The sequence below is a fragment of the Ananas comosus genome, linkage group 25 (assembly GCF_001540865.1).
Source record: "Ananas comosus cultivar F153 linkage group 25, ASM154086v1, whole genome shotgun sequence".
NCBI classification, from domain to species: Eukaryota; Viridiplantae; Streptophyta; class Magnoliopsida; order Poales; family Bromeliaceae; genus Ananas; species Ananas comosus.
In genome coordinates this window covers 2,756,508-2,781,873 of record NC_033645.1, presented here as the reverse complement: position 1 = coordinate 2,781,873, position 25,366 = coordinate 2,756,508, and the positions used below count along the sequence as shown (strand labels likewise).

At 41.5% G+C, this 25,366-nt stretch overlaps 2 protein-coding genes across 7 annotated transcripts; both read left to right on the top strand.

Annotated features, from left to right (window-relative positions):
* Positions 88-11,416, top strand: LOC109728907 (bet1-like SNARE 1-1). Of its 6 annotated transcripts, none has more exons than XM_020259449.1 (7): positions 161-231; positions 8,481-8,542; positions 8,700-8,768; positions 9,710-9,842; positions 10,792-10,848; positions 10,927-10,986; positions 11,068-11,416. In XM_020259449.1, the coding sequence occupies exons 3-7, from the start codon at positions 8,755-8,757 to the stop codon at positions 11,155-11,157; spliced, it is 354 nt and encodes a 117-aa protein (XP_020115038.1). In that variant the 5' UTR covers positions 161-231; positions 8,481-8,542; positions 8,700-8,754; the 3' UTR covers positions 11,158-11,416. The 6 variants fall into 6 exon arrangements, with proteins under 6 accessions (XP_020115037.1, XP_020115034.1, XP_020115033.1 ...); XM_020259447.1 differs by having other exon boundaries at positions 163-231; positions 8,481-8,526; positions 9,698-9,842; XM_020259446.1 differs by having other exon boundaries at positions 163-231; positions 9,698-9,842.
* On the top strand, positions 17,923-20,862 carry LOC109703735 (AT-hook motif nuclear-localized protein 20-like). The gene is given in 3 exon segments (XM_020224457.1): positions 17,923-18,105; positions 19,579-20,061; positions 20,064-20,862. Coding segments are annotated over 3 exon segments (1,104 nt in total). The 3' UTR covers positions 20,502-20,862.

Here is a 25,366-nt window from a genome sequence, read left to right as displayed (position 1 = left end):
ACTTTTTGAAATCATCGCCGCCAAATTGTAGAATGAGCGGTGAATAGTTTGAGTGGTTCATCAATGACGTGGTGAACCTTGTCCACGTAATAATTCCAACCGTTAGGAATGAACCGCTAATTATTCTGGTGTACGAAGCGTTGCCAAAATGAACCACGCACACTTCTCCGAATCCCACGAGCTCCTGCAACTACTTCGCCCTAATCCCCATTCTCGATTCCCAATCCAAAGGTAACCATTCATCTTCTTCTTCTTCCTTCTCGTTGTTCTCATTTCTCTTTTCTTGTGGTTTCTCTTCTTCCTCTGCTGGCACCACGTCGACGCCGCGCTACTCTCTTCTACCTTACCCACACCTCCGTCGATGCTAGTGGCGGCNGTCTGAAAGGCTGTACCGGACGTCCTTATCGGAAGAAGCCCCTTAACCGGGCTGAAGCCTGACAGTCTGATAAGACTAAGTTAAACGGCTGCTGTGCTAGAAGAAGACGCTCGGGTCCTTTATATAGGACGCTTTAAACGCAAAGAATACCTTTTAAATACTTACCCGGAGACCTGAGGCTTAGTTATACCTGTTCAGGCTTGACATGATAGACCCGAGTTTGTGGAGATCTCGATGGTCCGAACGATTGTAGGACCCGACGGTTCAACCTTCGGAGGGATAGGCGATAGACCCCGATGGGGAAACGTTATCTAGGAACGCTTTTCTCCTGACCAGCTAGTAATAGTTGGCGTAACTATTCTCCTAACTTCCCACCTTCCGGTTCGAGGAGAGGGTTCCTCCCTCCAACTAGGAGCACTTGAGACAGGAAAGTTTATACGGTGAAGTGAAGGAGAGGCAGAAATTTCGAGGTGTTACCCGAGACGCGGCTTAACTTCGGAACTCTTCTCGAAAGAAAACCGCGCCTACGAGTTTGTATAGACCTCCCCGTACGGAGCATTTAACCTCTCGTCAGACGTTTTCGTTTTTTCTTCCTCCGGATCCTTAGATCCTAAACCGCTGATACTTATGTCGCGAAAATTGATTCACCACCACCGCGAAGAAATCGCTTGGTCTAGATGGGACCTTCTTCAATCAGTCTAGCTAAATAATATAATCTGCGTTTGGAGACTTACTCCCGCCCCGGAAGCATGGTATAAGAGTCACCACCTTTTCACATTACGCTACGGCCCTGTAGAAATTTACGCCATGTTGGATGTTGGAGCCTTTGCCGTTTCTATAATTCTAAACCAGTAGTTAAACCATACCGCTCCGAGGGGAAGCATGAGAGAAGGGGCTGTAGATGTCGGTATGGGCTTTGTTCCTCTGTTGATAACGAGTCTCGACCCCGGGATTACCAACCGCCACCGTTATATAGACGGCGCCTGGTCGTCCCGGAGATGGACCCTTGATAGTATCTGTTTTCTCGGACGAATACCTGAACGAAGCCGGGTAGGCCGGTTGAGTCGAAGGTCTGGTTTAGTTTACCGCAACCTGGAGGTTGGTTTTCAAAAGTCAGTCTAGGGAGATAGTGAAAGAGTGCCTGAGTCCGTACCATCTGGGGGATTCAGCTGTATAGACCTTTAACTTATAAGGACCGTTCTAGTTTCATAAGAATACCGATGATGAAGCATTCTCCTAGGGGTGACGTCTGTCCGAGGTATTCGTCCCCACCGATGGCCTAGTTTGTATAAAAAAGACACGGCAATTAAACCTTTCAACGCTGGTGGAGTACTCAAGGACACAGAAACAAGCGAAGTAAAACGACTCGCATCCGCCGAACCTCCGAGACAGACTAGGGCGCCTGCTACACTCCCTGGAGACCAGATTTGAATAACTAGATTCTCTGCGGTTTCTATCTGAATGAAGGGAGAGGGAGGAAAGACGGTAAACCACCCAGCAAACCTGCCTTTCCTTACCAAATTAGAAAGCTCTCTAACGGGGGTTGGGATAAGCCACGGACCTTGCCCACTTTGACGACGAACTGTGGATCTAGCGAGGAGCAACTGGGACGACCTAGGGACGAAAAACTGCGGACAGCAAAATGAGAAAGAAAGAAGGAGAAAAGCAAAATCAAAAACAGCGAAAACGAAGGGAATGGGAGCAAAGGAAAGAAAACCAAAATCAGAGAACAGCAAAAGCAAAAGAACAGAAACAAAAAGACCGAAAACTGCGAGAAAGAGGGAAGCCTCCGGGGCCGACGGAGGTAATACATTCGGATTAAGTAGAAGATTTACTTACTTCGTCTATCGCACGACGGAAAGGAAAAAGAGTTTTTTTTTTTAGTTTACGTAAAGGGCTTGAAATTTCTGATGAATATAAATGGACATTATTGGGAAATTGTGAATCAGGGTCTATAAAACCACCCTTCACACCGGAGAATGTAAGACCAGGTGTTCCGTTCCTATATGTGTGCGTCAGGCCCTTCCGAGAAGGTGCATCATCGGACAGTGTGTGCGTGTGTAGATAGATAGAATTAATAGAAGGCCCGTTCGGTTCGGTTCTGTTCCGTTCCCTTCGCTCCGCGTCCCTTTCTCTATCTCTACAGCACCTCCGGCCTAGCCTCGCTGCGCGTGAACTGGGGCCTCCTCCTCCTCTCCTCTCTCCGCCTCCGCGCGCTGATGAAGCTCCCCTAGCGCGGGGTCGCGGTGAGGTTCGGCAGGGCGTCGCTGAAGAGGAGGCAGATGCGGCTGCGGGAAGGAGGGAGGGCGGCGCTGCTGAGGTAGGGGCTCGTGGTGTTCAAGGTTGTGGAGCTCCGGTTGAGGCCGGTCCAGGAGGAAGCTGAGAGAGATCTAGAAGGAGAGAGACACATAATCCTGAACCTATCCTTTACAGTCTTAAACAAACGACACAGCGTGCAATATAACGTCTTCAACCAAACGCTTCCATCACTCCACCATCTCCTTATGCACGTCTGTCTCATGATGCTACTAGAGTTGACGCAGCTGTTCGTCGTGGTGTGACATGTATATTTTATATAAAAAGTACAGACGAGAAAAAGAAAAATATATATATATATATAAGTAGTATAGAGTACGGGACGAGGATGGATGGGGAAAACGAACCGTCTGACCATGTCCGAAGTAGTTCTACCTCTTTAGGTTACCGTCGAGGAAGGTTTAATGCGGACTGTGACTACGTAGGCTGCCGGTACAAAGGACGTCCCCGTTAGGCCGTTGTTTACTCACCTATGGTAGACGACTATGCCATAATGGGGGCTGAGGCGAGCGAACTGAAAATTGGTTTACCGAGGACGAGTACAGCTATTAGCATATTTGACGAAACCAAAGTCCACCAAGGTTGCAGCGTGTTTGGAATGTCCTCACTACACACTGAATACCTTACTTATTAGTGGCTCGTTCACTTTCTGCGTGTAGATGGCAGACCAACGAAGGTTAAAGTCCCTGTTTCTTTACACGGATCAATCAAACGAGGAACTTCTCGATAGATACACCACCTTGGTAACATTAAAGTCGGTACAATATAGATAAAGGTAAACGAAGTAGATAAAAACGTATTTCTAGAACGAAATATTGTCGATAATACCAGACAGACGGTCAATATATAAACGGTGGGATGGTCTTCGATTTATTGTAACACATTCTAAAATAAGGACATTAAGAATAACGTAGGGTCCTTGATTTTATCGTAAAATGGACTAAGACTCTTACGGGTAGGATGGCTTAACTACAATCGCCTAAGTAACGTTTTCGGTAGTAGACAATTGAAAACGTTCAAAAACAACTTCAATCTTAACACTATTGTACTAGCGCTCCAAAGGGTGCTTATTTCTTTGATCTAGATAAAGCGTCTGTCCACATCATGTACGACTAGGTTAATCACTGCTATTATAATCAAAGTCATTATTTATCGTAATATGGGAACGGTTCTATACTAAATAGCGATCGTATACAATATTGTGCTATGTATGGTATTCTTATGGTTTGTTTATTCTTTAGCCTTTGTTCAGTAATTGGTTTACTACACAGTCCTAAATCTCTTGTTTTTTTGAATAGTCAATTCTTTACAACTGTGTCGTCTAGTAGAAGAGTGTGAGGTTCTTAGTGTCTCGTATCACTATGTGTTGCCGTTTTCGCTTTAGGGTTTTGTCCGACTGCCCTCCCTGTTTAGGATTTACCATGTTCCCAGATAACCACGAGATACACTTGCGGCTTGTCTTACTTGTGTATAATACACACGTAACCTTATATATTTGTAAAACTTCTTGCGTGATCGTTATTTTTGTGACGCTTCTTGAGTAATCGTAGCTCCTACTATGTCTACGCCACTACCGTGAGGTATTACTAGTATTGCTAGTCGTCATTTCTAGTTTTTATACAGGTTACTATGACTTCCTTTACACGTTACTGAACTCTTTACACTGAACAAGTCCACAGAGAGGACTTATCATATATTATTAGCCACTAGTTTGATCACAACTGTATTTTTGTTCTGTATTAATGTGGATTGCTAGAGTTACTGATTCTCAGTTGTGTGCACTACTCTCCTTTGATTGTTCTTCGATGTTATACACGGGAAGTCCAACCTACGTTTACTTAATGTCTAAGACCCGTTAGGTAGGAGAATGGTCGTTCCCTTGCCATGCGTTCATAGACTCGGGCTAAGAGACGTGGCCAAGGGGATAGTAGTCGGCGTAATGATTGTTAATATCCTCCTTATTTGAGTTACAAGGTCTTACCAGCACGGTACCGGTATTCAAGGGACGGCAGACCTCTACGCGACATAGGTACTTGGGTATTCATAAAGTTACGACTTTCGACATAATGGCGCTCTCGGTTTCGTGCGAGCGATTTCGTCGTCGGGGAGTCAAGGTCGAAGACGTTCAATCCCGTTGGGGAACTTTTGTAAAGATCGGGCTCTAGTCTGAGGGGTTGAAATGGGTCGTTGTATATGGCCTACAATCGTGACATGAGGGGTTATATTGGTTCTGGCTGTAGGCTTTCGGGAGGCCCAGACTCCATTTCACGCTTGGAGGAGTCGAATTTCGTCGGTGAGTTGTACCGCGCCTGAGGCAACAGTTCCCCGTTAAGACATTATAAGAGAAGAGACAGTTCGTTCTGTTCAGCCTTTAGTCTCTCTAAAGACGACGTTCACGGCTGGCTAAGCTCTCGGCGTAACCACTACAGTCTCTGTACATAACGATCCATAACGTCGAGTCCCGTCGGGGCTCTATAACGGCAGTTGGGAACTACACTTTGGGACGGGACAAGTAGGAGCTCAGGAGGAACGAGTAGTAGGGGAGAAAGATGAGACTCAGAAGCGTTAGAGAACGTCCACGCCCTCTGCTGAAGATCGGGAGACAGGGGCTAGTGCAGGGACTGGACAACGTCTTTAATTTCGTCCTTAGTTCTGTTCTCATGAAAGGAGTACGGAGTGTTCTACTAATCTTGAACATGCTTCGTTATGTGTTATTCGACAGCATCAAGGATGGAGATCTTAAAGATCTAACCCCGTAGCAACTTAGTCGACCGTTACTAGGAGCCACGACTCCTTGCACATGACTTCTAGATTGAACGACTCACGCGGCCGTGTACCTTCATGCCACACGTGGAGTAAGCAAGGGTACATCTAGTCTGGGTCCCTCGCGTCGCTTCAACCTTTTGCCTTCAAGAACATGGATAGTCGACTCGGACGTCCCCGTAGTTTATGAGGGGGTGTTTTGAGGACGTCACGGCACCGATATGCCTTTTTGAGGTGGTCTAGTCTTTGTAGTGTAAGCGGCTAGAAGTTTCTGCGGTCCCTAGCCGTCAAAGATCGCTCATCCTGCTCCAGAACACCGCTCGATGACTCGAGCCAGTTTATTTTTAAATCTCTGAGCTCCTGCCGTAACAACTCTCGCTCGAGGGCCTCGGTAAGTCTTGGGAAGAGCCGTTAGCTCGACAGAAGATTCTTCTTCCAGGATTCCGCGGACGTACAACGCTACTATTCTCATTATTTGTCAGCACCGTTGTTCATGTCTTCCGCCTACTCTTGTCCTCCCTCTTATTTGTCTTGTCCGGTTGTCCCCCTCTCCTCACCATTTCGAAGACCCAGACCCAGACCCAGACCCGCCCCCGCTGTAACGACAACGCTCGTTTCCTCCAGAGCGTCTCACATCTTCTTTTCCCCGGTAAGAAAAAATACTCGTCTTTTCTTTTATGGACGTTCTAGCCCGCTGCTCCCGCTCCCGTAGCCACCTCTTCGGCCTCGTGGATAGCTCGAACTCGCTCTCCTCGTTCCCAGGGGAGGGGGCCTGCTCCTCCCGCTCTAGTCGTAGCCACTGCTGGTACGCCGCGTCCACCTCCCGCCACTCCGTAAGCTTCCTCGCCCGCTACAGCCGCTAGGTCCCGCGCCGCATCGGGGGGGTCAGCAGCCCCTACTCCAGCTTGTACCGCCGCGCCCCGAACCGGAACTAGAACTCCCTGAGCTCCGTCCCCTTAGCGGCCGCCTCCGCCAGCCCCCACCGCCTCATCGTCTTCCGCTGCCAGTGCGCGAAGGACCACCGCGGCAGCTGCGGCGTGGTGAACGCCGTGTGGTTGCTCCGCCGGCGAGCCAGGGCCCCCAGCAGGTGCATGGGGTAGTGGTCCGAGTCGCGGTGTAGGCTATAGGGGTTCGACGAACGACGAGCGCAATCCAAAGCGGCTAGGTAGAAGAGGAGAGGGGTGACGATGTTTGATGTTCTTCGATCCCAGAAAGACAATCTGCAACTATCAAGAAGAGATAGGGGGAGAGAGGGTCGCCTTGCCGAAGACCCTTTCGTGTTTTCAGCCAGTTTGTAGGAGTGTCGTTCACAAGGATGGCTAATTTGGCATTACAGACGCACTGTTCAATCCAGGACCACCATTTCTCACTAAACCCAAGCCAAAGCATGATTCTTTTCAGAAAGGGCCACCGAACGTTGTCGAAAGCCTTTTCAAAGTCCGCTTTGATACTGACGCATTCCTTCCTGGTTTTGGAGCACCAACTGACTAATTCGCAGGCGTTGACGAACGAGTCCGCAAGCAGTCGGTCTTTGAGGAAGGCCGATTGGGAAGGAGAAATAATAGATGGTAGAACAAGGGCAATCCTATTCGCAAGAACTTTGGAGATAATTTTCTGGATGCCGTTGATGAGACTAATTGGGCGAAAATCCTTGGCCTGGCGCGCGCCTTCTTTCTTGGGAATGAGGCAGATGAAGGAGTAATCAATCGGGGCTGTGGAAAGCGTGCCCCCTTGGAGGTCAATGAAAATCTTGTAAATGTCGTCTTTAACGGTTTCCCAGAAAGTTTGGTAGAAGATAAGTGGAAACCCATCAGGTCCAGGAGCTTTATCACTACCAAGTTGAAAAGTAGCAGCCTTGACTTCCTCCATGTCGAAGGGGGCAGTTAGGCACTCAGGTTGTAGTAGCGTGTTGGATTGGAAGAGAGCGCTCCAGTCCCCGAAGGAGGAAGGTCCGTCCTCTGCCTGACAGAACAATCGGCGGAAATGCTGATAGAAAAATGATCTTTTGTGATCCTCCGTGTTTAACAGTCTCCCAGTGTCATCTTCTACTACTTCAATGGAGTTGGTGCGTTTCCTGCCGTTGGCCACAGCATGGAAGTACTTGGTATTAGCGTCCCCCTCCTTGAGCCATAATTGTTTGGACCTGGTTTTCCAGAGGACTTCTTCTTCTTCCAAAATCTGTGTGAGGTTTGATTTGATGCGTGCTCTCTTTTCGTGGAGATCTAAGCTCAGATTTTGGAGCTCTTCCATCTGATCAATGGATTGGAGCTCGTCCAGAAGGGACTTCTTAGCTACGGTAATATTGTAAAAGTTCGATTTGCACCATTCCTTCATACGAACTCTGCAGTGCCTCAGTTTAGCAGCTATAGTGAGGATCGCTGATCCTTTAGGGCTGACTTCGTTCCACCATAGTGGTACTTTGGAGATAAAATCCTCTTTCGTGAGCCAGACCTTTTCAAAATGAAACCTACGCGTCGGAGGGGGGAGCCTAGAGTAGAGGAGAATCGGAGTATGATCAGAGGTGATTCTGGGGAGGGCTTTGGCCTTGCACAGTGGGTGAGAGAGGTCCCATTCCGTGGAGACGAGGAACCTATCTAGTTTTGCCATGGTGGGTTGACGATGCATGTTAGACCAAGTGAAGCTTTGATTTGAAAGCGGAACATCAATGACCTCTAAGTTATTAATGAGATCCGAAAACATGTCCATGGATTTTCTACTCCAAGTACGCCCACTCCTTTCGGTTTGATTTCTGGTGAAGTTAAAATCCCCACAGATGACCCAGTTGGTGCAGCAAATATCTTTGAGGGAAGCCAATTCAGAACAGAAGGCGTCCTTACCCTCCCAGGTGGGGGGCCCGTAAACATTAGTGATGAAGAAGGTCGAGCCGCTCGCGTGATGGGAAAGGCGTACAGTAAGAGAGTACGATCGAACAATAACTTCTAGTCCNTTTTGTTTGATTCGGTATTTCTTTCATCATGCTGTGTTAATTAAGTTTTGGATCCTGTTAACTTTCGTTTTGGCGTAGATTTGGGGAAACAGCGAAATGGATGGTTCAATTTCGATCACACACGGTCAATTTCGTTTTCGGTGTTTCCTTACAACACTTCAATGCAACGAAATAGTTTAGTTGATGTAATTTAGGGAAAATAAACTACTGCATTGCATATATGTGCTGATTGATTGGTTTATAGATAAATTCTGATGCTGGATGTTCTAATTGCTTCCTAATATGGCGAATAAATAGGATTTTGGGACCTTTTCTTAGACGAGCAGCATAATTCTCAGTTCTCAGTGGAGCCATGAATTCGAGAAGGTTATTTTTCTGTAGCTCTTTCTTTCTTTCTGTTTGTTCGAAATTGATTATAAGAACACTATAATAATGGCACTATTGTAACATCTTTTGTAAGTTGTCATCTTCTGTTTCTAGTAATCACCATTTAGCAAAATTCACCAGGAGAGCATATTATACAGCAGATATACGATGATTGTCCAAAAAGAATAGCCAAATTCTCTTTGGTATTGAGACTGCAGTTAAAGCTAATAAATTAATTGCCCAACTTATGAATGATGATGTCAAATGAAGAATTGAAGTACTTCAGGTCAGATGCCAAAAATTATGTAAGAAAGTGACATTGTAAAAGCGGACAGTACCATTGTAGTCCAATTATCTGGTGTAAAATAAACTTGTTGATGGTTCTTATTCTGTTACTTCTTTCCAAATTTTAGATGCAGTTAGTGAACAGATAAACTTAGTGATTCATTTTCACATTTACGGTATGGGCGAATCGGGGAATAAGTCAGATTTTCTATTCACTTTTTATATCTCATACTCTGCAAAGCTAAGAAATCTTTATCAGTTATGACCACCCCCTCTCAATCATGATCCGCTCAGTACAGATATTTAAAACTTCTCCCCAATTCTAGTAGTGTCTGCTGCTAAGTAGGAACAAGCTTACACATATGATATACTCAAAGTCTCCTTTATCCCAACCCTATAGTTTAACTTCGTTTTTGACATAAAATTTGCCCGCAAAATGACCCTAATTTTGGGGTTATTTTCATTTTTAAATATAAATGTTGGTTTATTTCTGTACAGTATATTGTTCAAAGATCTATTAAAAGGTCATTCAACTTATCATTTGAGTAGTTTTCTTTATTCTGTTTTTTTAACTTTTCTGTCTTTCTCCCACTCATTTTGATTTCTGGGAGATGATAGTCTTGTTAATTTTTTAAATATATTAGGGACTATCGCAGCAACAGAGCTGCTCTGTTTGATGGCATTGAGGAGGGTGGGATTCGGGCCTTGTCCTACTCTCACGAAATTGATGAGCATGAAAATGATCAAGCTATTGAAGGACTGCAAGATAGAGTTAATTTTCTAAAGAGAGTAAGTTAGATTCATTATTTGAATGTTTTTCAATTTTTGATGGATATATGTAGTTATCTATTTTAGCCATTTGCTTTTATTATCAATCTCTCATTCTCAATGAACTATAGATCCAATATAGCAAAATTACTTGCCTTTAGACACTTGTTGATAAAACTCATGATTCTTTTTTCGTTCTGATTCTTAAATTTACTAGTAATGCATTAGTCTTTTTTTTTTTTAGTCTTAGATCTGCTTTTTCTTTTTTTTTGATTAAACAGGGAAGATCTGCTTTTTCTAGAGTCTTACAATATGTAAATTTCTTCTTCACACTGTGTAGTGTTCATTTGTTTTGTACCATAAATATATTAACTAAAGCGACTTTGTCAACAACCTTTTCAATGTGTTTAATTTGTATAAAAAGTTCTTCTTGAGTATGTTGATTAGTACATTTCTATCTAATGAAAATAACTAAGCAATTAAAACCAAACCTTGCTGCAGCCCTATTGTCCTCAGTATGTTCACTTGTCTCGTTCACGTCTCACTAGTCCTAGTTCCCAGTTCCATTCTAGAAATACTTGATTATGTTAATAAATCTAGTGGAACTTTATTTTCTTTAAATTAACCACTTTTCAAAATCTCTAACATAAGATTTTTCTAAATCAGTAAATATCAATTAGAAGTCTTGCTGCTCTTCCCTAAATTCTCCATTATTTGTGCCGCTACGTAAATGGCTTTTGTTGTTGATCTGCTAGGCAATAAATGAACTCTGCCGCCGATATACAATGATGAAACCATGTTGATTTCCTGTAAACTTTTATTTCTTTTCTGAACATTTGTTGACCCATCCCTTTCCCAAAGTTTCAACTTTTTAAAGCCCTATGTTTGATGTTTTTGGGATGGCAACCTCCTTTCGGCTGTTGCCACATATCTATATGTGGTCTCAAATACAATGCTTGTCTTCCAACAGTTGACTGGTGATATTCATGAAGAAGTGGAGAGTCACAACCGTACGCTCGACAGAATGGTACTTAGTTCCTCACTTCCTCTCTCTCTCATGTTCTTAAGCATATGATAGTAGCCTGAACGGTGTGGTCTGATTCAGGGAAATGATATGGATGCGTCTAGGGGAATCCTTTCTGGAACCGTGGACAGATTCAAGATGGTAATTAACTTTAAACTTGATTCTCTATTTTAGCTGTTACTTTCTACTAATCTGCTGATTCACCAAGCTTTTCCATGTCAGGTTTTTGAGAACAAATCGAGTCGTCAAATGGCTACCATTGTGGCATCCTTCGTTGCTCTCTTCTTGCTCATATATTACATGACCAAGTAACTCTTTGTTGCATCCAACTTCGACGCTACTTGCTGTAGCTTTTTAAGAACATAAGATACACACCCTTGCTCTACTTCTGAAGTTATGTTGGGATTTTCGTGCCGATACCGATACTACATCTTTGTGTAATATATAATGCATTTTGATACAAGTCAGATTAGATCTGTTATTTTGTAAATATTATGAGTGCTGAAGATTGTAATTATCTGTTACTGTAATTACAAAAGTTGCTGATGTTTTCTCATGCTACATTTGTTTAGAGCTTTTATTGTTACTTCAATTATGATTTTTCAGCGAACTATTTTAACATTGTCTAATTTGACAACGTTTTCTCATGCCCAAATACCGCATGCCTGGTCACATGTATCATATAATATATATCATGATGATTGTATGTTAATATAGATGACATAATCTGTTGAGATGAATTTTAATTCTATAATATAAAATGCTTATCAAATTAACTAAATTTATAGAACTCATCTGTCTTATACAACTTGGGAAAATATACCGAAAGATTTCGGAAGATTCTAAGAAATTTGATAGTATGGGTGTAACAAAATGAGGGGTAACAAAGAGGCGTTGGTACCTGAAATCCTAAATTCGAAACCTAATTGCTTCATATTTTCAGCTAAGTTTATTTCTAAAAAAAATAAACAAATTGGGTAGTATAATATCTTTCTCTCTCTAAAAAAATTTAAAAAAAAAACAAAGAGCCGCCCGACCAAACACACATTATGAAGAAAGGATTATATACTTAATAGCCCTGAATTTTCGCTGTTCTCCTAGATTCGATCAGTAGATATATAATTGCAGCGAATAGTGTATTTATCGTTTTCACCAAACTCTTTAGTATTTAAACATTCTACGTTTTAAAAAACCACCACTTCACCATTATTTTTATCCACCCAATCGATCTTCATCTCGCAGTTGGTGCGTATATTTCCTATTAAATTTATTCTCTGCTATCCTATTATGGAAACCACGCCCCAGATTATCGATTTTAGAAAGACTTGTTCGAGGATAAATACCATGGCATCTACAATATTTACTATTGTTTGTTCACGCTTTATTGCTTCTCTTTTGCTACTACAGCTATTATTTTATGCATGAATTATGCCACAGTTGTCTTCTTGATGCACTAATATGTAAGAGACTATTTTGTAGCAAGTAATTATTACAATATCACTATTTTAACTAAATGTAAATTTAAATGCTGTGTTTAATTAGATCATATCATATTCCCAAATAGAATATGTACATGCAACAATTACAATTGCACAAAATCAAGCAAAATCGTTGTAGTTATAACCACTGTACTTTTAGCTTGTATGTATTCGATCGACTACAAATTATTCAATTGAAACCTTCTATCACAGCATGTTTGCTTGCGTTACTCGAGATTCGCGTTCGACAATATTCGATCTTCGATCTTTATTATCATTTCATCTCTTTCTCAAGCTCTCTTCATGTGCCTCTTACCTGTACGAATCTTAATTATATTTATTATCATGGGTTGGAGTAGAGAACGCAAAACATAATCTTAATTATCTTGGCCCGGTTAGGAATGTCACGCACACCACCATCAAATAAGTTTGACAAAGCTTAGGTTATCCATCTGATACAAGCCGAGTTACACTCCAAACAATTTTCTATTATTATTATCATTATTAATATTATCATTAATCAGTTAAATAATTTTTTTTAAGGAAAAAGAAAATAACTCTTGGGTTGTTTACTTTAATATCTCACGAATCAATTGTAGGGGGGAGGCAAATTGGAGATTAAATTAATGGAGCATGAGAGGATCTTTAGTTGGGGAGCCGTTGTACTTTGCAACTTGTGTTAGGGGACCACCATTATGAGGAATCTCTATGCTTTTCGATATATTTAAAAAAACAGCTTCTCGTGAAAGCCCATCTAGTTCCATGCCTCATTGGGAGCACTAAAGGAGCATTAAGATATTGTTTATTTATTAATTAATGTGGGGGGTTTATTATTAATTAATGTCGCGTTAGATGAGATGGGACTAACGCAGTTTCCCCTCAGCTTAATTTGTTGTTGGTAGGTCGCTTTATATAGTTCATCAGATCGATGCTCATCTGTATTTCATAGTCAAATTATTGTTGGTTTAATTTGTTAGATTTTTCAGGATTAAACGAAGATTAATTTACTTTACTCGCATTTCAACGTGATTAATTTATACTTAAGTTGGTACACAAATAAATGAATTATTCTTTCTAAACACACAAATTCAACAAAATTGAGTGTGTTTCTTTTGTTGGGTCGCTGAACAAGATGAGTTCTGATACTATGAAAACAAAAAAGCAGCAAAAATACCATGTTATATAAGATTTATGGTCCCTTAATTTGCATGCGAAGTGTTAATAAAAATCCAAACTTGCTAAAAGGTTTATCTATTCTAAAGTTGGCGAGCCAAAAGATTTCATAATTCGGATCAATTTTAGTGTTTAATTTGGGGCCCTAGTGATCATTTTGGGCAATTTGTTAATGTAATTGACCTTTCTTTTGTTTTCTCGTATGACTCCTCGGATAGTAGGGTAGGCATGGTTTCTAAAGAGGACAAATCCTCAACAAATAAAATTCCTGATTTAAAATCAAGATCAACAACTTTGAATAATCTTTTACCCTTTATATATAATAATCTTCGAGCTGTTTCATTGAACATCTCGTCTTTCGACACGTTTGAGCTTAGCATCCTTTTCTGCTCATGTCAATGATCACTAGCACATTGCCAATCAGGAAAAGCTTTTTAATTAATAATGATGATTTAGTTTACATTATTGTACATATGTAACAAAAGATTAAAAAAATATATTATCAACAGATCAACTGCACTGAATAAGAATATATTACAAATATTTTTAAAACAGTACTGTAGTGATACAAAATTAAATAAGCTAAACATATTTAAAACTTTGTTACCAACCCTCTCTTTTCTATTCGTCAACTAAAAACCACTACTACACAGAAATTAATAACTTCAGTTTGCTGTAATATTTATTTACCAAGATAGTATTTATAAGGACATAATTAATTAATATTCTATTTTTGGTAACAGCTTCTGTTGAGTCTAAATATTTACCATGATTAGCATCCCTTTATACAATAATTGAACAAAAGAAAGAGTTATTAGTTAGATTGGTGAAATATTTTGAAGAAGAAAACCAAGTATATTTAAAAGGTTTTGCATGCCTAACTAATTAATACGTGATGTGCACATGTGTTTCACATTCTTCAATGTACTTAGTTGCAATAAATCGTATTTAATTACAAAAATCAAGGCAGTAACTAGGCTAATGCATTTGATCTTACCTTTGATTTGTAGTTTACTGATATGTATTGTTATCATTAATTTTAGGGCCTTGAGCTGCAGGTGTCAGAAGCACCCATAATTAGAGGTGACAATGTTTATGTAAGTAGAAGACTCCACTGATTAATTATAAACATTAAGGACACAGATAATTAACAAATTAAACTACCTTCTTATTACATGATGCCAATTAATCAAGTTGCAACTACAATTAATCATGTTCCTGTTTCATCCTAGTCCCAACTCCCAACTATCTAAGCCTTTTTTTCAGAGAACACCTAAAAAAGCTAAAAATAAACTGTTTAAATTCATTTCTCTCTATTAACTTTTCATTAACAATTAATTTTTTGAGCTACCCACATTATCGATTAAGAGTCTTGAAACTCTACGGCTGTGAAAAATGCTATTGTCTTGTCGATTTATGTAACAAAAGTTTCAAACTTGGGTAAACGAAGAGGTGGCGAATTAAGATATAGTTTACTATCACACGGTTGAATTCTAATGAGTATACAAACAAAGCAACAAGTAAAATAAGATGAATTGAGCAGTTGGTCGTTGAATTTATCATGAAGCATTTCTTAGAGCACCAAATTTTAAATTTTCACAACAGGTTATCAATAATTTAACTTCAATTTTTTTAGAGTAACTGACCGTTTCTAGAACAAGTGGCAAAGGGTTTGATGGTTGGTACCCTAGACCCAAGTTCGAATCCTAGTTGATTCACATTTCTAGCTAAGTTTATTTCTAAATGAAATAAACGAAGCGGGTAGCGTACTATCTATCTCTCTCAAAAAAAAAAAAAAAAATCTTAGAGTAAGGATAGCATATTAGCTAACTCAGCTAGCTATTATATAAGCTTTAAAGAGCAACGCTACCTTGTACACTCCTAGACTACGTACAAATCTTATAACTCACTCTTACATTGGTTATTCTTTATTTGTCTTATCTTTTTTTTTTTTTTTTAACTAAAAATCTATTGAAGTTTTTGTGACTTCTAAGATGATGGAGATGTAAGATTTACACTTATGCATAATTGTACAGATAGCACTTTTCATCTTGAACAAAAAAAGTGAAAAGAACATTGCAGTTCAACGATTAGCTAGCTCCAAAATTTTCTTAAAAATGCAAAAACTATTGTAATCATCTCATTTTTAAAATGAGAGTAATTCCTACGTACTCTCAAAAGTACTTGTCTTTTATATTTACCCTNGTTGGGCCCACCGGTAGAGTCCAGCAATTGGCTTCCCGGGCTCTCCAAGGCCAGGCCCAAGGTGGACCAACCGGTAGAGTCTAGTAAATGGCTTCCCAGGGAGAAGAGGTGGGCCCGGGCCGTTCGCTGACTTTCCAAGGTCCAACAGAATGAATCCGAGGTCCAACTGAATGACCCGGGGCCTAGTGCAGGGTAGATATGTGGGCCAGATAAAAGCGCAGCGAAGAGGAGGGTCCACGACAGTCCCATCGGACAGAGGCCCAAATAACGTAGTTTGAAATTTGAAACATAGCAGTACAGTACTGGACCTGAGGGGGAGAGGCTCCAAGCAGAATTAATGCGCAGGGACTTTTCCCGATAAACGAGGCTTGTACAAAAGCTGATCTCGGCTTGATCCGAAGGGCTCGTTTTCCAACAACAGGCAGACGGTAAGCGAGGCTGAGTATGGTGAGACAAAAAGGAGGCATGATCAGCAGGCAGGCCAGTACTTTCTCCAACAGGAAGGTCAACTTGCACAGAGGAGGAAAGATTTGGAAAAAGGCAAATCTGGCCCTTGGGGTACGGGATGCGATCAGCCGAGGCGTCACCGACCGGAGAGTCAGCCGAGGCGTCACCGACCGGAGTACCAGCCGGCCCCGATCCCGTGAAGACCAGAGAGGCCTCGGCCACAGGCGCTGACCCCGACCCCAGGGAGGTCGGAGAAGCCTCGGTCACCGGCACCGACCCCAATTCCAGGGGGGCGATGAGGCCCAGTGAAGGTGGTTGGCAGCGCCTCCGATCTCGGATTTCGGAGGAGTTAGAGGAGCCGTCCGAGTTGGGGTCGTGGTCCAGGGGCCTCCGCGCTCGTACTTCACCAAAGTACCGACGCTCCACCTCTAAAGATCTCATGTCAGGATCGAAATGGTCCGTTCGCTCGTTGGGCGGGGGAGGAGGATCACCACGGCCATTGTCGCCATCCCGAGCCCAACGCTCAAGTTGGATTAGGACCTACAAAGAGACGTCCCCGAAGGCGACCTCCAGATTCTCGGGTATGTCATGGAGGTGGTTGACGGCTACGAGGCAGCGGTAGCCGGAGAGATCTATCATGCGAGTCGTGTGCTCGTCCGCCCTGATGAACCGGGCGAAGCCGCCGACGATAGCCGCAACGGTACGGGAAGACCAACATTCATAGGGGAGAGATACCAGTCTGATCCAAGCTTTGTAAGGGGGAGAAAAACGGCGGGCGCCACTGTAGGGATTCCAGGCATAGCATGGTAATCTAATATCCCCCAGGCTGAGGTTTAGCCTTCGGACAAGGGAGTCGCTTGGAACCCATTCTGGAAGAAACACCACGAACTCTCGATCCCTGTAGCGAGCCACCAAAAAGTCCGTGGGGAAGCCTCCGAAACGGTTGGCGAGACCGTTGGCGATAGTGTCTTGAGCGAAGTGGCCAAGATTCGCGGGGGGGACGACATCCACAAGGAGTGCATTACGGCGCCTGTTCTGCCGGGCAAAGAAGTCTTCTGTCTGCGGAACAAAGACGTTCAGGTAAGCTGGGCGAGCGCGCATGTAGCGGTAGACGTCCATCGGGAGGCGATCCATGCAGCTCCGCGCCTTGTGACCCGTTTTGAGGCACAGAGCGCACCGCAAAGGCTCCCGGCAAGCGGCCGCTCTGTGGTTCCGTCCCAGGCACTGGAAACACCGATCCTTGAAAGAGCGCTTGGGGGGAGTGTTGCGAAGAATGTTACGAAGAGGTGGTGGAGGGTGACGCGAAGGGAGTGAGGCACGGGAGCGATGCGCGGGAGCGAAGCGCAGAGGTGGCGGCGGAGGGTTACGCGAGAGAGCGTTGCGCAGAGGTGATGGAGGGTTGCGTGAAGAGGAGGGTGGGGCTGCGTAGAGGAGGGCCTCTTTGTAGGACGGTTTGCCAGGAGGAGCGAGGCGTCCGTTTCTTTTGTAATGCACTTCGGTCCAAGGCCGATCCGCAGGCGCTCCCTTACCGTCCGTGTCCTTTACAGCTGGAGCAGGAGCACTAGGGGCAGGAGCAGTAGGGGAATCATCCTTGCTGAAGAAGGTAACTTGAGCCAAGTCCAATCTAGCTGAGTCCGCCCAGATCACCTTCTTAGCTAAGGAATGATCATTAATGCTGGAGCTTGAGGGGTGGGTGGTTGCCATAACTCCATTGCCCAGATGATGTTTAAGCTCTTGAAACCTCCGCTCCAAGTCTATACTCAGTCCAGATGAAATGACATTCACTGCTCCAGTTCGCTCGATTGACCGACGCAGAGGATTCCCCAGCTGTCTGGGACAGGGGGCCGCCGTCTTCCCTAGCACCGTCGTGCCAATTGTCTTGGCCGTCTTGCCTGTCGTCTTGGCCGCCGTCTTCCCTGTCGCCGTGGTCGCCAACTCCCTAGTCGTCTTGATCGGCGTACAGTCGATCGCCTTCCCCTTCTCTCTCTCTCGCTCTCTCTCTCTCTCTCTCTCTCTCTCTCTCATTCTGGATACGTAGTTCATCATTAAAACTTTTCTAGGGTAAATATGAAAGTCTTGCGCTTTTGAGGAGTACATAGATAATTATCCCTTCAAAAAATATGTGATAGCGGATCAGTGACATCATCTTTAAAAGATGATAGGATAACTAATTAAAAAATATGAAAAATATTAAGCCAAAAACCCAAAAAGGATCGGAGAATTACAATCCTTAATTCAAGAGTTGTAGTTCTACCTCCTAGGATCTATACAATTCTTGTTAATTATCAATGTTTAAAAATAAAAGAATGATATGACTAGCGTCAAAGAGTTGGTAATGTATAAGTTGTAAAATTACAACAGATTACAACCAAAAAGTAATTGTAAATCTAGCATTACACTTAAAAAAATAAGGTACATCAACTCTCTGTTAGAGAAGCAAAGAAATCTATTAAACTTAAAACTAAAATTTAGTAAGTAGATTCAAGTTTAATAATATAAGTGAAACTCGCATTTGTCCTCTAAATTATTCTGCAATTAAAAAGTGGGGGAAAAAGAAAAAAACTCTCTCTCTCTCTCTCTCTCTCTCTCTCTCTCTATGTGGTTCTGGGGTTGGGATGTCGGAGTTAGAGAAAGCGACGTGCTCCCCACCTGCCCATCCATCCATCCATCCATCCACACGCAGTCCTACAGCAAACCCTAATTTGCAACACACTACTCCCCTCTTACTCCTCTACTACCTCCAACACAAACCCCTCTCCTCTCCCCCCCTTTCCATTTCCACTTAATTCCACCTTTATTTATTTTCCACACTTCCTAATTAAACCAACACCTCACCAACAACTCAAAAGACCCTTAAATCCCTCCCCACATCCATCTCATTACCACCTTCTCCCTACAACTACTAATATAATATTACCTTAAACCCATTTAAGTCTCTCTCTCTCTCTCTCTCTCTCTCTCTCTCTCTCTAGCAATTAAGTCTACTTTGTTAATGAGTTTTCTCCCCTTCTCTTTATACCCTTTTTGCTTTGAGTTCTTCATGAGTTGCAGAAACAAGGGGAGGAAATAATAACCCTAGAAGCTGCTATTGATCATCTCCTCACATCCAACTTCTTCGATCAAAGCCCCCCAAGTGCAAGTAGAATATTATCTTTCCTTCGCGAATCTCCACCATGTAACACTGCATACATAGATGGTAATTATTAATCCTCTTCCTTCTAACATATATATACTCTTTTCCTCCTTTTAATTCTCCCTTACAAACTGGTCCTTCATAAGTATATTTAAGCTTGTTTTGTGGTGCTTCTTCCTCTTTATCTTTCTTAATTAACTAGCGGGTTTTTGTTTGTAACCAATTATGTGCTTTATCTCAAGATGGTTAAAGGGATATATGGACGTCCATATATTAGAAGTAAAGAGAAGGAAGTAGCAAGAGCAAGTGAGGAGGAAGAAGAAGAGTAGCTTAGTACTACTACTGCTACTACTACTACAACATCCAACAAAACAAAACAAGCTGGCGAACCGGTGGTGGACCGGCCCGCACCTGGGCCTCCCGGGCTCCGACACGGGATCAGGCCCCTCCGGCTCGAAGCCTCCGAATCAAGACACGCCGACCAAAGAACCTGAGCCGAGCGGCGGCGGCGGTGGCGATGATGACGACAGAGACAACAGCAGCGAGCCGCGAGAAGGCGCCGTCGTGGCGAGCAACCGCCGACCCCGGGGCCGGCCCCCCGGGTCGAAGAACAAGCCCAAGCCCCCCATATTCGTCACCCGGGACAGCCCCAACGCGCTGAGAAGCCACGTCATGGAGGTGGCCGGGGGCGCCGACGTGGCCGAGTCGATCGCGCAGTTCGCGCGCCGCCGCCAGCGCGGTGTCTGCGTGCTCAGCGGCGCTGGCACCGTCGCCAACGTCGCGCAGCTCCGGGGGCTGTCGTGACGCTGCACGGCCGCTTCGAGATCCTCTCCCTCACCGGCACCTTCCTCCCTGGCCCGGCCCCACCAGGCTCCACCGGCCTCACCGTCTACCTAGCTGGCGGCCAGGGGCAGGTCGTCGGGGGAAGTGTCGTCGGCTCGCTGATTGCCGCCGGGCCCGTGATGGTTGTTGCCTCCACGTTCGCCAACGCCACGTACGAGCGGCTGCCGCTGGAAGAGGAAGAGGAAGGGCCCAGCACTCAGCCCGGGCAGCTGCCCCCTGGAGTGTCCGCGGCACCGCTGATGGGCGCAGTCGGGCCCTCGGGGCTGCCCGACCCCTCGGGGCTGCCGATCTACAACTTGCCGCCGAATTTGGTTCCGAACGGCGGGCAATTGGGGCACGACGCATTCGCATGGGCGCACGCGAGGCCACCGTACTAAAAGGAATGAATTAATATGCTCGAACGAAGAATCAAGAGAAAGAAAGAAGAAGAATGATCATGAGATGCCACTCACTGCACGGAGGTGATCAATTAACGAACTATATATTTTTAGGATGAGGAACTCGGTTCATCGATCAGTTTATAATTTCATTAGGTAGTATATAATTTATGTGGTAGTAATGAATGACATTTGTCTTTGCACTCTAACAAAGGCGACAACATAATCATGTTGCGATAATGCTATTATTATCTACGCTTTAGATTGTACTTGTGGATCAGGTTTGTTTTATGGATGGGGTTCGTAGCAAATTAGGCTTAAATCGATATTCTCATGATATGATATTTGCTCTTTTGAGACATATATAGTTTGCATCGTCTTAGGTTTGTTTATGAACATTTTTAGTTGATCATGAGTACCTTCTAGTCTCTAATTAGAAATTTGAGGTAAAAGTCGCGCATTTTAATTTTTTTTGCTTTTATTTTCTTCTGATTAATCTTTTTTTCAAATTGCATGAGTTGTATTGCTGTTTTTCTATGATGATCGATCCATGAAATCATGAACATGTCCCCCAAGGAAGTTTATATAAGGGTTTACTAATTAGTGGCTTAGTCTCTGCATATAATTAGAGCATGTAAATTAAATTACTACAATCAAGTGTGGTGCTTCATTAGAAAAGTGTTAATTCAACTATAGAAGCTTCATGGTCCACAGCATTATCAAGAATAATCAACTCTTATATGTGATTGTGCTTTAATTATATTGTAAGATTGAATTCATTTTGATCAGTAGCAAGAGCTTAATTGCAATGCATACATGGTAAGATATATATGCTTGAGAAAAGTGTTAATCTCAGACCAAAATTTTGTGCAGCTAAATTTTTTGCTCTTTTTTCTTTCTCATCCTTTTTTCCCCCTTTTGAGAATATGTTCCAAATTTTCTCGAGAAAAAAGGAAGCAAGGGAAATTTTTTTAAAAAAGGAATATCAGCCTGTTGACTTGATTGAGTTATAGCATTTTTGAGAAGTTGATTTTGTTGCAACACTTCTAATTTAATGATCAAAACTTAAAAGGACTAGCCCCTGTAACTTTCACAAAAAATAAAAAATAAAAATAAATAAATAAAATCTTGCAACACTAGGGTATACTGAGAGAAACACAAAAACTGTTGCATTGGTTATACTGTTCTAAGTATTCAGCTTTGATGTCAGCTTAACAAAAATTTCCAATTAAAGTTAAAGGAATAGTTCTATTATATATGGCTACTGATCAATCCAACCTCATCAATCATAATTCTAGGTTTATACTCAAGAGCTAGATCATGTCGCGAGTAACCTATTTCATAGGGCATGGTACAAGGAAGTGCAAAGCCCTTAATTTTATAGGAGAGAGAGACCTTGTTAACTAGGTTTACCTGAAAATATGGTGTTCATTAACTAAGGACAACCAATCATAAGCGATCAAATGAGTAATAATTTACTTTTACTGAGTTAGCAATTAGTATGGCAAACATTAATCCCTTTGCATGTAGCTTTATTATTTTAATTTGGCTTTATATGTATTTTAAGTCATATAATATGAAGAGGCATTCATATATAGGGATTAAATCTTATACAAAGTGTTTTTTCTTTTTGAGTATAATATCTATATAAAATGTATGTTTTACCGTGATTGTTGAGGTTGTTTCCAAAAAGTTTTGATATTGAATTGCTTAATTAGTCTAGTTATTCAGCAAGTGTTTGGTAATTATACCTTGCTAATCTAATTATGTAGGGATTAACTTCCATTTAAGAACCCTTATTTGAGTTTCCCAATCCAATAATTTCATGAATAAAACTTGATAGTTTGCTTCAAATTGAGTATGACAAATCCTGTTGGCTTCTTCTCTAGGTTCTGTTGTACTTATTTACAGCACAACACTCAAAATTGATGGAATTTCTTACTGGTTTCCGATGTTTTTTTTTTTTGAGAGATACATCTTTGTTTTGTTTATTCTTCTCCCTTCATCTCCTGTCGACATCTCCGATTCTCGCAAGCCACCACTTAACCAAGAATAAGCTACATTGTGCCTACTGACTTTGACGAGATCGTGATCAGCTCCTTAAGTATTATTTGTTGGACTGTGGCATTGCAAATGTGAGAGTGATTGAAACAAATAATAATAATAATAAAGAGAAAAAGGAAGAAAGAAAGAATTTAAAAAGATGGTTAAAGGCATACCATGCATGTTACTTTCTTTTTCCAGTGCAACTATTAAGAGTTTTCTTATTGCTTGATTGCTTTTTCTTCCCTTTTTTTAAAAAAAATTGACAATAAGCTTATCAGTTGCCATCAATCTTAATACGTGAAGGAAATAAATTTGACAGCATCAATGTGAGTTTCCACAAAAACACAATCTGATATGCTTATTAATGTTGTTTCCACAACTACATTGAAACGATCTCTTAGTAAGGTTTTGGAACACTACTTAATCCCCTCAAACAGTACTTTGTCCTTTCATCAATTGACATAAATTGATAAAGTTAATTTCTTACTCTGGGTGATCTAACTATGTATGTCAAAACTACAGGAACATGTCATATTGGTGTGATCTTCTATGTACTCTGAAATTTTAAGCAATTTGAGATTAAGTAGATATATATCTTACACAATGTGGGATTTCTCTAATGAATTGTTTCCCCTCTTGACAATTATTTCTTCCTCTATTCTGAATGTAATATGTGCAAATTAATTAAGTGTAGATTCTTCGGAAATACTTTTCTAAAACCTTATAGAGTGCAGAAGATAAAAAAACTATGTAAAGTTAAACTACATACAGTTAAACATTGACTCCATAGAATTGAATTAATGCATATGTAATTAATGTGAATCAATGAAAGTGCTGCTAGAGTTGTTCAAAGTCAAGGGCGTACGTGTTTAAGATTCGTGTGCAAGTTTGGTGCCATGATCGGTTAGCATCAGTCATTTTCGAGAGCTTTTGCAAACCTTTGAATTTGTGATAGGTGACAGTTTATCAGTTTTATTAAACATCAATTTTCTGATCGAATATATATACATTAGTTAGGACTGAATCAAGAATTCAGAAGCTAGTACGTATGTAGTTGGTGATCTCTCTCTCTCTCTCTCTCTCTCTCTCTCTCTCTCTCTCTCTCTCTCTCTCTCTCTCAAAGTATGTCAAAGTCCACCAGCATGTCGCATTTTTCCTTTTCTTTTTATTTGTTTTGGAGAATAACCTTGAATTAATATGGCATGACATACTATGGACATGATCTTCCTATGCCAGAGATTTTCCAAGATTGATGGATATCAATCATGCCTAAAGGACATGCCCAATGAAAGAAGATCATGCTTTCGTTTTCATTCTTTAATACAATTAATACCAGTTCTTCCTCATCAACGTGAAAAGTAGACTAGATTATTTATCACAGAAATTAGATCTATGATAAGTTGTGTGCATGAGATCAATATAATGGAGATAATGATTGACTAGCACAATTTTTGGTATCCATCTAATATCTTTGGTCCTATGCAAACAGGCATTTACTTTGATGGGCAAATGTTGGATTAATTGTAGATGGTATAATCCTTTTCTGTAGTTTGCATATTCTTTGAGAGATAGTTCATTTATTTAGCAATAAAGGGACCACCCTTCACATGGATTCAGCATAAAGTTTCCATAATACATTAATTACTCTTTTGAATATATACAACTTAGTCTTACAAAGAAAAGCAGTAGCAAGTTGCAGCCGAAATTCCAAAGTTATATATTAGACCTGCATGTGAGATCATATTAGAAGATCATTAGCATCTAACACTCTTAATTAGCTCATCCTTACCACCATCCAATTGTGGTCCTCGATCCCTCTAATTTGTTTCTCCCTCCTTTTTCAAATCTTTTTGAAATCACTTCCTCACTTTTAACATCCTGCGGATCGAATAAGGACATAAAAAGAATCCACTAAGCATGCATTAATACGGCATTCCGCCAAAAAAAATACTTAAAAATGCGCAGGGAACCATGCCTAAGTAACCCTCGTTGATCTACCCCATGAAAGGTAGGGGACCGCCTTATATAATTGGTGATTAAAAGATGCTTAACATAAACTAATCACTTATCCTCAATAGGGTTAGAAGCTTCAATTAATAAGTTCCAATTAAGTTTTCACTAATTGGAACTTATTAATAAGTTCCAATTAAGTTTTCACTAATTGGAACTTATTAATAAGTTCCAATTAAGTTTTCACTATTAGCATTCAATTTCTTTTTTTTAAAAAAGTTTTCACTACTATGAGATGCACCATATATACCCTTTATTCTTGCGGTACATTTCACTCTTCAAAAATGCCATGCCTACATGTATTGCTGTCACATTGTTTCTCTAATATTTACTTAGTTAACAATATATTATGGTTACCACTCATTTTTTACACGAATTGCACCAGCACTCTCCTCATAAATTATATCAATCATCGATCCAACTAAAATCTTTCGTATCACCATGTTAATCAGTTAGTAAAAAGATTGTAAAATATGTAAGTGATAGTATATCATGTATTACTACTCTTGGCACTCTTCGGGAAACTCAGATGCATGCAATTACGTGTGACAAGTCCATATTCACAATTACACTATATATAATCAGCTAATATAAAGTTGTTCATAATTTAACGGATAAAAATTCGTACATAGTTTGCTATTTTGACCTTAAGAGGTGGATAAATCTTGCCTTGGACTTTAACTTCAAATGTTTTACCATGCATACGTTCTTTGGATCAATCAATCGTTTGAATTCTCAAATTCGACAAGTGATCGAAAAACAAAAAAAGGAGAGGCAAGAAGCCTCAAAGTCAAATCCTAAGCTCCTTT

Bases quoted from the DNA above. Each gene is read 5' to 3' on its own strand.
- LOC109728907 (XM_020259444.1), top strand. From the start codon at position 149: ATGAACCACGCACACTTCTCCGAATCCCACGAGCTCCTGCAACTACTT. The intron at 9,843-10,791 runs GTAAGTTAGATT...GTCTTCCAACAG, and splicing joins GAGTTAATTTTCTAAAGAGA to TTGACTGGTGATATTCATGA. The intron at 10,849-10,926 runs GTACTTAGTTCC...GGTCTGATTCAG, and splicing joins ACCGTACGCTCGACAGAATG to GGAAATGATATGGATGCGTC.